We start from the raw sequence: 14304 nt of genomic DNA on the forward strand, positions 1-14304 counted from the left end.
AAAGGATGGTTTGTGATCCAAACAGAGCTCTCCTTGCAGCTTCCTTTATATGGCCCATCACATCCACAGAGGTAAGAGTACCCAGTGCTTCTTCAGTGTCCTCCATCTGTGGGAACTATCACTCCTTTCTGTACAGTGACAGAATTTGGGGGTTTGGTATCTATTTGTTGGTGGAACAGAAAATAATGTGGACTTTCTCCTAAGTGAAACCTGTTTTTTTTTTTTTTTTTTAAACAAAACAAAACAAAACTCTGTGACAGTGATAGCTGCAGTCATCACAAAAGTTCCTACTACTTCCAGAAATCTCAGCTGGCTACTGAAATTTAACTCCAATGAAAGTGATTCGTCCCAAGAACTGCATCCTAATATAGAGAATAAAACAGCAAACACACTCTGCTACTCGTTTCTCTCAGAGGATTACTGTAAAACTAAACTAATAACAATGCAGCATTCCTTCAAAAGCTGAAATCTTGCTCACATGCTAAGAAGCTGTAAGAGTAACAGCATCATCTGGTGGCTTCTGCCACAAAGAATGGATTAATTGATTTTTTTTGCTCTACTTTCATTTAAATTCCTCATCTCTCAGGTGAGGCCAGGTCCTGAAGGAACGTGTGAGAAGAAAAACAGAAAATGATAAAAATGAGTGAAAGTAGTAACTAAATTCTCAGCTATACTGAAACATTAAACTGAATCTGAATATTTCAGATCTTTTTAAAGGGATTTTTAAAATAATATTGAAAAAAGCACCATCTTCATTGAAGTCAAGCATAATTTAAAGCAATGTCAGATATAGTTGGAATATTCAAAGCATATGTTAAGAACAGGAATGATGGTGTAAACCTCAACAACATCTTAAGGTAATTCCTTTCCACCACTTCTTTTGTAAGTGCAAAACCAAATCCTTCCATCTTCTCCTGCATCTTCCTTTTGGAATTCACATTATTGATCCTCTTAACGTTTAGAGAGGTGGTATGTAAAAATGAGATGTACATACATTAGTTTGCAAAATATTTCAGCTGTGAATGAGTGCTATTATGATTATGATTGTAAAACAAGCTAATCCACCAAAGCTTACACATATTGTTAGTGTAGCACTAGAGGCTAAATCAGCCTGCTTTAGGTATTAAACCTCCCTGACCTAAATGGGCTGAAGTATTTCCAGAAGTATCCAAGGTCTCCAGAAAGAACTTTAGTGCAATCCAGATGAAGCAGAAGGGCCACACAAGACTACAGAACTCAGTCTTCAGGATTAGTTGTTGCAAAAGCTTATTAACAAGGCAGTAAAATGAAAATTATTCCTTCTGGTTTTATTGGTGCACAACGTCTGTTTTACATTCATACAGTTTCTGTCCTATCCTTGGCAGTTGTCTTCTTTGTTGTATTCTTACAAAGAGAGAAATATCAAAACATTAATTTAAGCTGTCACAATGCAAAGGGCTGACAGTCATATAAAGAATTATCATTATGGCAGAGAATGGAGACAAGTTAGTGGAGGAAAATTAAAGTGACTAGCTAAACAGAACCGAACTTCTTGAAAAATCTAGGATATTGCCATGACAATTAGAATTGCTCCAACTTTTTCTTTTTGTGTTCTTCAGCACTTTCCTACATAGTCTATTGTCAATCTGATGGGGTAAAGAAAGAAAAAGAAATCACTTTATATATAAGCTAGTTTTAGGAAATATGTATTTCAAAAGAGAAGATTCATCCTGTACAAATTTATGCAATAAGATAAATTGCAATGAACATCAATCTTTGTAATTTTCCATAATTGTAGAAGTCAGACTGACCAAGATTACAGCCTGTCTAATCCTTTTTACTAATGCATACAGGAAAGAAATGTTTCTTTGTCATCTTTTTTTTTGAAAACAAAAGTGATTCTTTTCTAGCAAACAATAAGATTCCTGCAGGTGGTGGGTCAGGGTCTCAAAGTGCTTTGTGTATTCCTAAGAATCATTTTAATTATTTTACACATAAGGTAAGAGAGTGGTTAAAAAAGAAAATAACCACTTCACTTTTGTGTTATGCTTTTCAACAACAGCTTTTGGAATGTTTTATTATGGCTCTGAAGAAGTGACTGCACAAGAGTCTCAAGGTCCACGCCCAGCAAGTAGCCCAATGCAGTCCAAGTAGTTTGCTTTCCCCGGTAAAGTGACAGATTCTTTGTCACAGGTCAAGTTTTCAGTAGGGTACTCAATGCCTAGTCTTGTGCTCTATCATCTCATCACATGCTGCCCTGGTAAGGGGGAGATGTTATGAATTCAGTGCAAGGAACTAGTGAAACTCTGCATCTTGTGTACCACACAAATATCCACTGCCTTCTGGCTATAGTATCTGCAGTGTTAATGATGCCAGTTTGCATTGCAGTGGCTAACTGATCAGATTACTAATGAAGCATGAGTCCACGAGACTGCTTTATACAGTCAAAATTTATAATTAATTCTCATACACATAAGCAATCATTGAGATAGTTCAGCTAGCACGTCAAAAACAGCTGAAAACACCAAAGGCTGAACAAATCAGTCTTCCCAAAGTAGATGAACAAGAGGTTTACATGACTAATGCCAACAGGACAGAGGCACAAAACTCCCTGTGGATGTAAGGACGTAAGATCCTTTCCACATGTTCATCATTCTTATGTGCCTTTAAGCACTGTAATCCTGGAATTAGACAAGCAGATTGTTTAGGAACACCGCAGTAGGTAGCCTTGAGGTTGTGTGCATATTCAGTAGCAGTAGGCACTCAACAAAATAAATGCCAAGACCAACCTGCCAGTATTGCCAGCCAGAGCTGTCTGGCCAAGGTCTGGTGTGTCCTAAGAAAAGTCACACGGTCAGATCCTATGCACTGTGAAGTCACACATAAAGCATCTGCACAGGTTATGAGATTAAAAAAAAAAAAAAAAGGACCAAGGAAGGACTGTAAATCACTTACTTATTCTCCGAATAAATCAGATGTATGTTATGACTTGTGAAAATAACAAAAAAAAAAAAGTTTTAAAATGTAATAAATGTAAATTGCTGCAGCCACACCAAATGCAGCATCAGTCCCCTAATTGTATCAATTATTTTTTATGATTGTGATCTCAAAGATGTTACATTTTTCTAAGATGTATTTGCAAATCACTTTGATTACTGTCTGTGAATAGTGTGAATGTATTTAAGAGCTTCTGCATATTTGCTTTGGCCCTTTGACCCTCTTTGCAGTGTCTTGAATCAGTTGGCAGAACATTAGGCAGTTTAGACACTCCTACTTGGAGCATTCAGAATATCCTGGAATTATTGGGGCTACTCAAATGGAAAGAGTCTTTGTGTAAGCTGTCCTTTTGCTGATCTGAGGGCTACTGTGACTGACTTTGCTTTTCACATCTCTCTCTATTTCATTTTTAAAAATCAGATATGCTTTACTGTGAGGAGGAATTTGACCACTTACTATTGTATTCTCAGAAATAAGCCTACTAGACCAAGCATTCAAGGTAATTTCATTTTTGCAATAGGAGCTATAATTGAGGAATCATATTTTCAATGTAAGACACTATCTAAAACTAGTCCCTGGTATGAACCCTGGTCAACTATATACAATCCTCTTTAATATGGCCTTTTATAGTATTCATTTAGCACTCTAGTGCAAAGCTTCAGAAAGGGCACTGAATGAAATAGTTTCCAAAGAACCGGAATAGTAACAGAAGTTTCCTCCTCTGAATTAACAACCCTAAAATCTCAACTGCAATTGCTTTGAAACAGCACATTAATCCACAATGAAAACGTTTGCATAGCATTTAAAAAAAAATACAAACAGGATTAACAAAGAACTTTCCAAGGACAAGATATATTTGAATCAATTTTAAGACTGAAAGGGAAGTTCAGTGCCTTAACTACTTTTTTAAGAGCTTTAGAGAGATAAGTTATAACTAGCTGAGGGAAAAAAAAACAACACACACACACACCCCAAAAAACAAAAACAAACAAACAAACAAACAAACAAAAACAAAAACAAAAACAGAAAACAAAAAAGTCCCACCCTTTCCTCAACCCCAAGCCCCAATTTGTATGTCATATATTTTATTTAATAACCATATACCACCAGTGTAAATGTAAATCTAACTGCTGATTGATGTAGCATATTTTGCAATAGGTTTGTAACCGCACTACCCATATTTACTCTTTCCAGCCACTGCTGTAAGGAAGCCTGAGTCTGAAAGAGCCTCCAGTGCCCCAGAGCTCTTTTGTCCTCACACCAAGATTGAATGGGATCTGTGAGCATATACTTCTGATTTTTTTTTAGTTATGCAGCACTACAGCCCATAAAGGGAATCACCTACCTCATCACCTAAGCAATCTTCCAATCTGCCAAAGGAAAGAGAGGTACCTTCAGAGCAGACCTCTTATCACAGACCCCTGTTTTATGACAGGATGAACCAACTCCTCTCTCTACTGACTGCATTGGAACATTAAGCAACAAGTTTGGACTCGATGATCAAGCTTCAGAAGGCTAAAATTGGAGGATGGGAATCCAACACAAAACATTTTAGAGCTTGATCCTCAGCTAATCTACATATACCTTGACCATCCCTTTGAAGCATAAATATACTGGTTTCTCCCTGCAAAAGTTTTGGCCTTTGTAATACACACAGCATTCCAGATGCAGAAAGCGATGGAAGAAAATCTGTAGGACAGAAGACAGAAGAGTGTGGTCAAATGAGAAGTAACAACTGCCATGACTGTACCCCCATGAGGATGCTAGTCCCACCTGGAGAGTGTGTTGCTTCCTGAGGCCTTTCACCAGCTTCTCACTTAGCCTTCATGTTCCCACTTGGGCTGAGCCAAGCTGTAGCACCAGATCTGAACCTATTCTCACTGTTGAAATATTGCAGTACTGCAAAGTGCAAGTGAAGGTCAAAGGCAGACTGAAGCAAAGATGAGCCCCAAGAAGATGGAACCAAGCATCATTTACAAATTGTCGTATCTGAAAGATACAGGCTTAAAAAGCTCATCCTCATAGAGACGAAGCAATTTCTTACCCAGTCCCAGTCTCTCTCTGCCTTCACTTCTGCAGCCAGTCGGGACTGGTGGCCACGCTGCTGAATGCCAGATGAAGCCTTCCAGCCCTCTCTGGCCTGTTCCTCACTTCTTAACTTGCATATCTCTGCACCTGCACTGGGGAACTCTGTTTCTTAAAGTGAATTTAGAGTGAGATGAACAAGGATTGTTTGAGGAGCAAAGACAAAAACCTCTGCTAAGCCTTAAGACTTGATTTTAGTAGACTTACTGAGTGCTCCAGGGGTGAATACGCTCACATGTAGTTACCTCTGCAGTAAAAAAGTGCAGCAAAAGATGATTAAACACATGAGGAAAGAGGCTTCCATCTAAAAGGTGATTAAAAAGACTAGCATTGTTTAGTTTGCAAAACACAAGAGTAAAAGATGATATAACAGAAGCAGAGAGACGAGGCTATTTATTCTGTTTTCTCTCAAGAACAAATATGCATGGAAAGGTGAAGGAAAAATTCTGCAAACATTTGTGCAGTTTATAACCAACCCTGCAACTCATTGCTGCAGACTATTAGGCAAAATTTTCAGAAATATTTCTAAATGAATTAGATGATACAAACAATAAGCCTCAGTTACCTAGGCTAAGGAAAAGCAAATACAAACAATCGCCCCAAACCCTAAGGATGGTCAGTCCTTGTCCTTGTGATTAGATTAGTTAGAGATGGAATTTTTCTCTCCAGAGGGACGGTATTATTTATTTATCAAGTGTATGATATGGGAGTGCTCTCTTCCTTCAAGCAGGAGGTTTCATTAGAAGGCAATTAAAAGAGTCAGTAAATGCAGCTGTGTGAAGTCACTGCCAATAGATTTCTTCCAGAATGCATAAACCTAGTAATGGTCAAGTGGCTCAAGTTTAGTTATTTGGATCTCAGCTGGTTATTTTCCCCGATGAACTTCAACTACAGCTAGGTAACAGTCAAGGCTGGCTATGAATGAATGGAATTAAATATATTCATGTCCTTGGAAAGTTCTTCACTAATCCTGCTTGTTTCTATGCACTTGTAAATGCTAAGTAAACATTTTCATTGTGGCTATAACCTAATTTGAGTGTAAAAGAAAAACTCTTGTACCTCCAATCAATATTACTCCAAGTTAGCAGTGAGGGGAGTCTGAATTTTAATGGTCCCCTTCGCAAGAACCAGAGCTGAAAGTAGCCTCAGAGGGAGGGGATCGGGGTGCTGACGCGACATGGCAGTCCTGTGCCGTGCTGCTGGCGCTGCGGGGGGCTGCACGCCTCGCAGCCTGCGAGTCTTCCGTTTGTGCTGTCAGAGCTGGAATACGCTGGAAGATGCTGCTGCAGAGTTAGTACCTGCTTACACTGTACATGTGTATGGAGAACAAACTGTCTTTTTAAAAGAATTTTAAATGCTACTTTTGGCTTCTGAATAGTTTTCTTGCAACTGTCAGGCCATCTGCTTGGAGAGGGGTCTGAGAAGTCATGAACAGGATCTTAAAATATACTCTCCTCATAAACATCTTTTGTTTGGAAAATCCACATGCATCACATAATGCAGTAAATGGCAGCACAGGCTGAACTGAAACATTTTTAAATGCCGAGGATGCAACCTTGGATACAGCTCCCCCCGCCCCCTGCCTCCCCTCTATTAATAAGCCCGCTTTAAATGCACGCTTAGACACACTCTCTTACAGACTCAGATTGGCAGCACCCACCTGCTGGGAAACATGCTAAGATAACTTCCTTGGGTACATCCAAAATACCAAACTGGGTTGTGGGCAAAAAAGAAACAGGCTTCTGCAAAGCAGCTCTTTCAGAGATTACATCATACTGCCAGCCAATTTTCTGCCTACACTGCACCATTTTGTGTGATGTGTGTGTGAAAAAAATAGCATACGTCTGTGTGTATACAAGCAAAAAGGCCAAATGAAAGGTGTGCAAGCACATGTAATTCTAGCATTTCCTAACTTCTGGGAGATTAGGTTTTCAGTATTGCTTGGTACTTGAATATATATGATACATACATATGCACATAAACATTTATTTTGTTGGCATGCTTAGAATATAAAACTGTATGTTGGAGAACAGCATTGCATCTTCCTTATTCTTTTTTTTTTCCATTTATTTGTATCATTCTTTGGTCATTTTTGTTTACCTGCTTTTTGTTATTCTAATGTAAGTTCAAATATACAAATTGTTAATATTTTTTTTACATATAAATGTAATAAAAGTTTCTGGCTTTTTTATAAACAAATTTCAGCAGGAATGTTGATGGGATGCTGTATAACAAGTAAAGAAGAAATACCGTTTAATTATCTTCCATATAAAATCCAATAAAACGTTCTGGCTTTTCTTATTTTTCTGTACTGGGGATTAACATCAGCGTCTTTGTGATGAGAAATCTGCATTCATGGCTCCTCTATTTAGATTTAAATAGGAATTATAGTTCTTGGCAGAAAGGGATCTGTCAAATATCACAGCATTTGTGGCAGGTGGTCACTGCATTGCTTAGTACAGACACTGCCTGCTTAACCATAGCCTGAAGTAAACATCAAAAGTCAATTATTCTCTTTGTAAATATTTTATTTATATTTTGGAGGCTAATGAACATCTTTTCAGTGCTTGGCTGAGACCTTCCTCCATGGATCAAAATCCTACTGAACCTGCATTTGGTGGTTAAAAATGTGTTTAGCAATCCAGGGATGCCGATGTAGCTACCAGCGTCTATTAGGCTTCATAACACAATCCTCTGCTTGGAAACCTTTAATGACTTGGCTGGGTTGAAGTGGACAGAGTTAAAACTTGTCATGGTTGTTATCATTGCAGCTGCCAATTAGTACGACAGTCATGTATTATTTTGCCAAAATCCCTTTCCCCAGTTAAACTGTATTTTGAATATAAATACTGCAAAAAAAAAGAAAATTGTCTATTTCCTTTGATTTAATGTTTTGGGGGCGGGAAAGCAGAAGGTTTGGTTTACTAGAGAGATGAATGCATGTATAGCGGCCATACAGAGGTAACTTGAACACACACTGAGTAGAAAATATGGAACGAGCTGAGCTCTGAGGGTCAAATGCCTTGGAGAAGTTTCTTGTTCCAGGGTAAATAAAATGACAGTATCTGGCAATTATTATGCATAAATGCCAGAATCTGTCCCAAAACCAGTACCGTGGGAAAATATCTAAAGATTCTGCAGCACATTTTAGATCCTTAACTGAGTCCTATCTGAACTCTTTGGGCCATTAACTAATCAAATCATCTCACGTAAACAATGTTATAAAAATAATCAAGTACTTCTGCCTCCATAAATATATATTGAATATATTCACCTTAAAGGACTGGGATTTTCTTGAGTATTTACTCCTGACATTCAGGAAGCAGAAGGAGTACAAAATGCTAAGGAGAAGCAGAATTCTCTGAGATGGGGCTGTGGGTAATTTTCCCCGCAAGCCTATTTGGTGGTAAGTTAATTGACTCCCACATTACCGAAACTGCAATGTACTAAAGCACTGGGTGCTCGTTTTCATTCGCTATTTGACTGGCAAAGGCCATCTGTTCTACCCCATCCATCCACATGCACAGCGTCTATTGTTGTCAACAGGATTCACACACACGTGGATCAAGGCAAGCATGTGCCTCAAACTGTTTTGATCTCTAGAACATGGATTTTTCATTTTCTTTGTTTCTTTGTGTTCGGCCAGTAATAATACTTGTCATTTGAGAATTCATATTGATCTTGTCATTGCCTTAAAATTGGATGACAATTACTATCTTTGTCAAAATTCGATCTGATGAAATGGCTCCAATTAGGAAGGAAAAAGAAGGAATCCATCACAGCAGGGAGGATTGCATTTGGCTTTAAAGCCAGGAAGCTTCTTTTAAAGGGGTACTAGTGGAACAATCAAATGGGAACAAATATAACAGAGATCAGGATATAAGTCTCAAAATCTTCAGAAATTTAGTGTGTATATGAAACAAGTAGCCATGTAATTTTTATAGTCCATACCTGTGTGCAAAATTGAGTTGGAGCTCCTCTGACAATAGATGCCAAGTAACTGTGATGCCAGTAACTGTTGTTTTCATTTTCTGATCTGGTCAGACAGACAGTGGCAGTTGACGTCAGTCTTCATGAATTTTCAAATCCAGTTCTGATCATCAGTATTATTATAATACATTATCAGGAGCAGATTTGCTGAAGTTCATGAAATGATAACAGCATAAATTGCATCATGGTTCCAGATACTGATCTCACCTTGAAACTAAATGTAAAAAGGCAGTATAAGAAGAAAAAAAAAAGTACACTTCCATTGCTGCTAGCATTGGCACTAAAGCAAGCAACTTATTCCTGCTAATTGTAAATAAAATTTTGCTTATTACAGATTTTTATTTTTATTTATTTATTTTTTTAAGTAAGCTGTAAAAACGAGTGTCATGTGTGCATGTATGGGTGGAGAAAACTTTTTCTAAAACAAAGACCTTTTTTTCTTGTTAAGTTAATGCTTTTTTTCAATAGAAAAGCTGTTTGTGATCTTCCATGGGCTAGAATCACTGCCGGTCTGTAATTCTGGTGAGCCCTTACCAGGGACCTGTGAGATACATGCTTGTGTTTGGCTCTCCCTAAAGGACCAAAGTCTCCACCCATCCAGGAGAATGATCTCAGCTCAAGGACATTTTTGTGCAGGTTACTCTGAATTGAGGCCAGTAAATACTCTTTTAAATAAAAGTGTGGCATGAACTGGACTTTTAGAGTAGTACAGTTATGTGAGCTCCTGTACACAAGCCTACGCAGCTTACCTCCCATAAAAAATCACATTTTCTTAACTACGTGGAAGAGCTTCACAAGAGACTGAGGGAGCCCAACCAAGCACACCACTCTTTTAGCAGGTGGTTGCTGTACAAACTAAAAATGTAGGACAAATATGATGCAGAGATGAGTCACCATGTCTCGTACAGCAGCAGGCCCCTTGGTAAAAGCAGCTGAGCGAGCTGGCACTAACAGGTCTTCCTCTAGGAAGCTGGGTGGACATAATTCCCCTTTCCCCAAATCTTTCTGCCCCTCTCTGTTTTTGTTAGCTAAACCAACTTACTGACTCTGACCTACATTTGCACTAGTACCAGAATGCAACAGACTGTGTTTCTGGGGAATTTGCTATTTGCTAAAAATTTTAATCCAACCCATTTGAAAATGCTATATGCTAACTGAGCAAATAAGGCAATCAGAAAACTATACAAAACCCATACAATTGTCCCGGACTTGTTTGCAACACACTGCTATTAATGAGCATCTGGGATGAGCATGGTATCTTGCACTATGGATCTCATGATCTGTACAATAATGGCTGATTTTAATTGACTTTTGCTGCATATAGCTAATCCCAATTGGAGAAGTTCCAGGATACCGCTAGTGAAGAACTGTGGGTGGGTGCATGTTTTGAAGTGATGGTAAACATTGTGACATATACTGTGTGTACCACATATTCTCATATGCACATTTTGACTTTTGTTGCCTTGGCTTTCACACAGCATTTCTAACATAGACATTCCTATTTGCCAGTTTAAGTGGAAATCTGTTAACATGTGAATACTGCTCGCCAGCATGTACCACCATCACTGGACTTTCAGAACTTATCTTCTCCCACGAAACAGCCATCTTGCATGCTCAAGGGTGCTCCACAGGACTATGGTATCTGTGCAAGCAAGGCCGGCAGAACTGGGCAAACGAGGAGTGATGAGAGCTGCTATGAAAAACTTTAACTCTGAGACTTGCAACTCAGCTCATTATGATCCACCAATTTCCAATGTAAGAAAGATCACCGGGAAGGCCTTGCTCTTTTACTGCCACAAATTCTTTTTTCCTTTCAAGAGATGCTGGTAACTAATGACAAGTTTGGTAAAGACATTTAAAGTGCTATGGATATTAAAATACCTTCAAAGGTCTGGGAGAAGGAGCCAGAGTACCTGTATGAAGTACTTTAATGACTGGCCAGCCCCTCTGCTTGAATTGCAACTCATCCTGAATCCACAACGACTTTTTGGGAACCTGAACTCAGCCAAGACTTACATATATTTTTGAATCTGATGCATTAAGAAGTCCCCTGCTATGCACCTCATTCTACCTAGCTGCAATATTGTGTGGCCAATATTATACAAACAATTTGGTTTTAGGCTCTTTCTAGAAAAACATTTGCATCATGTACAGCATAAATGCAAGGGATTTATAGGAAATGAGGCTCTGTACATTCTTTCCCTAGCAATAAAGTGCCCAGAGCACAGGGAGGGTCCTCTGCTGCTGCCCACGCCACTGCCCATGCCCCCTGCAGACATAGCCAGAGAGCCCCTGATCCCATTGCAGCAGCTTCTCCAGTCAACCAGAAAAAAAAATAAAAAATAAAATATATATAATAACGTTTTTCCTCACTAACTGCAGCATTACCACTTCTCACAGAGACCACCCAGTTGCAGACAACCGTTAGACAAGGTTCATACAAGAGAGATTAGTGTGTGAGTGCAGAGTGAGGAAGGCAGTGCCAGTGCAAAAGTAGCTACTGAACACAATGAAATAAATGCTGGTGAATGAGTGTTTCTGTAAGGTTATACTTCCATCACATCCAATTCGAATGTTATCCAGCAAACTGCCTTGCCAGGAGCCTTCTTTGTATTGCAGGAAGCCATCTGTGATGGTAACTAAAACGGGAACAGAACAAGATTCACTATGAAATACTCGTCAGAGTACTCCCCTCAAGTGTGTGCTCTGTGGTTCCTATGTTCCCAGAAGCAATCTGTCTCCAAAGGTGAGAAAGGCGTTATCACCATGAGCCCCAGAACCATTGCAAATGAATATTGTGCCTTTCACCTACGGCCTTTCACTGAGAGTCCATAAAATCTCCACTCTTTTAACCATAATTTGTCCTTGGCTAGTACCATTAATTGCTATGGAGATGGTGGGTGGGACAATGCATCATTTTGAACAAGTTATCTAAAACCTCAGTTTCAGTCTTTTTAACATATCTTCTGGCAGAAAGTACTGATTGTTTTCATTGATCTCTGCTACTTCTGGTTTAATTTTTCTTTCTCTATCTCTGAGTCCCTATCTTATGTCTCTTTCCTTGCCAAACTATTCATTTGTTGCTGGATAATCATGGGTTTGTGTTTCAGATAGCTTCCTATTTTGTTCATGTTTCCGTTCTATTGTCCACATATTTTTCCTCTGCAAATTTTGCTGTATTGTGCAGTGGCAAGTGGCTATCAGCTAATGCCAATATTTCTCCTTGAGAATTCTTTTTCCTTGCATCATCAAGGGTTTAAGTGGAAAGCCTTCAGCACAGTGCAAATTTCACTCCTGAGAATATCCATCTTTTGAGGTAGCTGATTTTAATTAAAGAATACTCTCTCTCCCCCCTCTCTCTGGATTATACTTTAATTTCAGACTCTATCACAACCGTAGATACTTCTTAGATAAAATGTATTTTTGTCTCTTTTCATCCATGATTATCTGTAGTTCTTAAACACTTGGGGTCAGCAGCTGGTCCCCAGTTGATGTAGTTCAGAAACAATTCTATTCAAAGGAATTAATTCAGAATAAAATTGGTGTTAAGTTCAAAATAAGGCAAAATGTTCATAATATTTTGCCCTTATATACCTGAGTGAAACTCGCAGAAATAGCAGTAATAACAGTTGTGATAATAAACAATAATCTCTGCAATCTATGGCACCTTTCACCTAAGTATTTTAGACATAAATGCATTAAGCTGCTGTCATATGAAGAAATGCCATTATCCTAATTTTACACAAGGGAAAAAAAATAGGTGGCAGGAAGTTAAGAAAGCAGTTGAAAGTCATATAACAAGAACTGAACCTACATCTCCACATCTTCTGTTTCCAATCCCTTAAACACAGGGAGGCTCTGTTCCCAAGGGATATAAAACTGAGGTCTTGAGAGTTAAGTGTTACAAAGGAATCAACAGCGTTCAAATACAAGTACAGTTTGGGCTCCTGCCTCCATCATCTTGCCAAATTATGACTGAAATAATATTGGTATCATATCTGAAATTGTTTATGCATGATTAATTTCCACAGTTAAACCACTTCCAGACTTCTCACATAAGTGGTGGAAATAAAGTCCTAGGCAGAGAAAGTATAGTTACAGATTTTATGCTTTAATGCTGGAAAGGAATCGAGTGAAACCCTGCCACTTTTGAAGCCAAAGGCAAAACTTATTCTGATAAAACAAGGATCCTGGCCAGGGTGCCTATGGCCATGAGGACCCTCCACAACTAATGTGTATTTCCTCATATAAAACAGTAGTATATCGGTGTATATATGTGTGACAGAGGTACAGCTGCATATATACCCACACAGAACTTGTGGGATGAGATCAGGCTGGCAAGCTTTCTGTGTACTGAGTGCAAATGATTGCACCAGTCATTTAAAACATTTTTTTAAATGTCTGCTTTTATTTTGCTTGCTTGTTTGTTTGTTTGTTTTAATGTCCACTCCAGTCTATACACAATATAGATGTGCATCTTTGCTTGGTCACGTATTTTTGATCTAAACAGAATTGCAGAAAAAAATATGTATGAAGAATAAATGTAGAACTAAACTGTGCTTTGGCAAAGTGCTTTAAACTGCCTTTCTGCCAGTAATCCATTAATTTGTGCTTCTTTGTTTTCTCCAAGCTCAGAATAATTCCCATCTGCCTTGACTCACTATCTAGCACATAAAGGAAGAGGTCTCTTTTCTGAGCATGGATGAAATAGGAAACTTTTTGTATTAATGAAGAATGGGGCTTGGAATTCTGGGGTTTCTACCACTGGGACCTAAAATAACTTGAGGTCCTGCTATTTTAATTAACTTCATTATGACGAGACTGCCTCTTCTTTTCGTGTATATTTTTCCAGCTTTTGTGTTCCTGGGCTGCCTGTAATACGTACGTATTCCCCTTCTTTCCTCTCACTGAAGCTGAAGATGCAATCACATCTTTGAACCATCTGTTTTTTAATTTATTATTTTCCCCTATTGCATTGATGGGTTTTCTCATTTTTCTGTCAGGCTAACAGTTTGGCTCCTGTTTATCTAAGATATGTTAACATGCTGTTCCTCTTCTGGGCACTCAGTCAGCCTATTGTATTTTCTGAAATTAAACACCAGGGATTTTTTAACATTATTTTCTTCGTCAGCCCAGGGAATGTCCTCTACCTTTACATCCTCTCTTCCTCCTTTTGTTGTTCCAGTGTACATTTTATGACTCTTGCTAAATTTAGGATAGTATCTTATTTTCCTGTCCTCTCCAGGTCATTCT

At 38.5% G+C, this 14304-nt stretch overlaps 1 protein-coding gene across 1 annotated transcript in view; it reads left to right on the plus strand.

Moving 5' to 3' along the window:
- The window catches only part of LOC118245418 (uncharacterized), a 99974-nt gene extending 92193 nt beyond the window's left edge, over positions 1 to 7781 (plus strand). The window contains exon 5 of the mRNA XM_050713418.1: positions 4171 to 7781. Within this exon, the coding sequence (XP_050569375.1) occupies positions 4171 to 4259 (89 nt within the window). The 3' untranslated portion in view covers positions 4260 to 7781. The remainder of the gene's footprint in view (positions 1 to 4170) is intronic.
- The last annotated feature ends 6523 nt before the right edge of the window (positions 7782 to 14304 follow it).

The sequence above is a fragment of the Cygnus atratus genome, chromosome 13 (assembly GCF_013377495.2).
Source record: "Cygnus atratus isolate AKBS03 ecotype Queensland, Australia chromosome 13, CAtr_DNAZoo_HiC_assembly, whole genome shotgun sequence".
In the NCBI taxonomy this organism is placed as follows: Eukaryota; Metazoa; Chordata; class Aves; order Anseriformes; family Anatidae; genus Cygnus; species Cygnus atratus.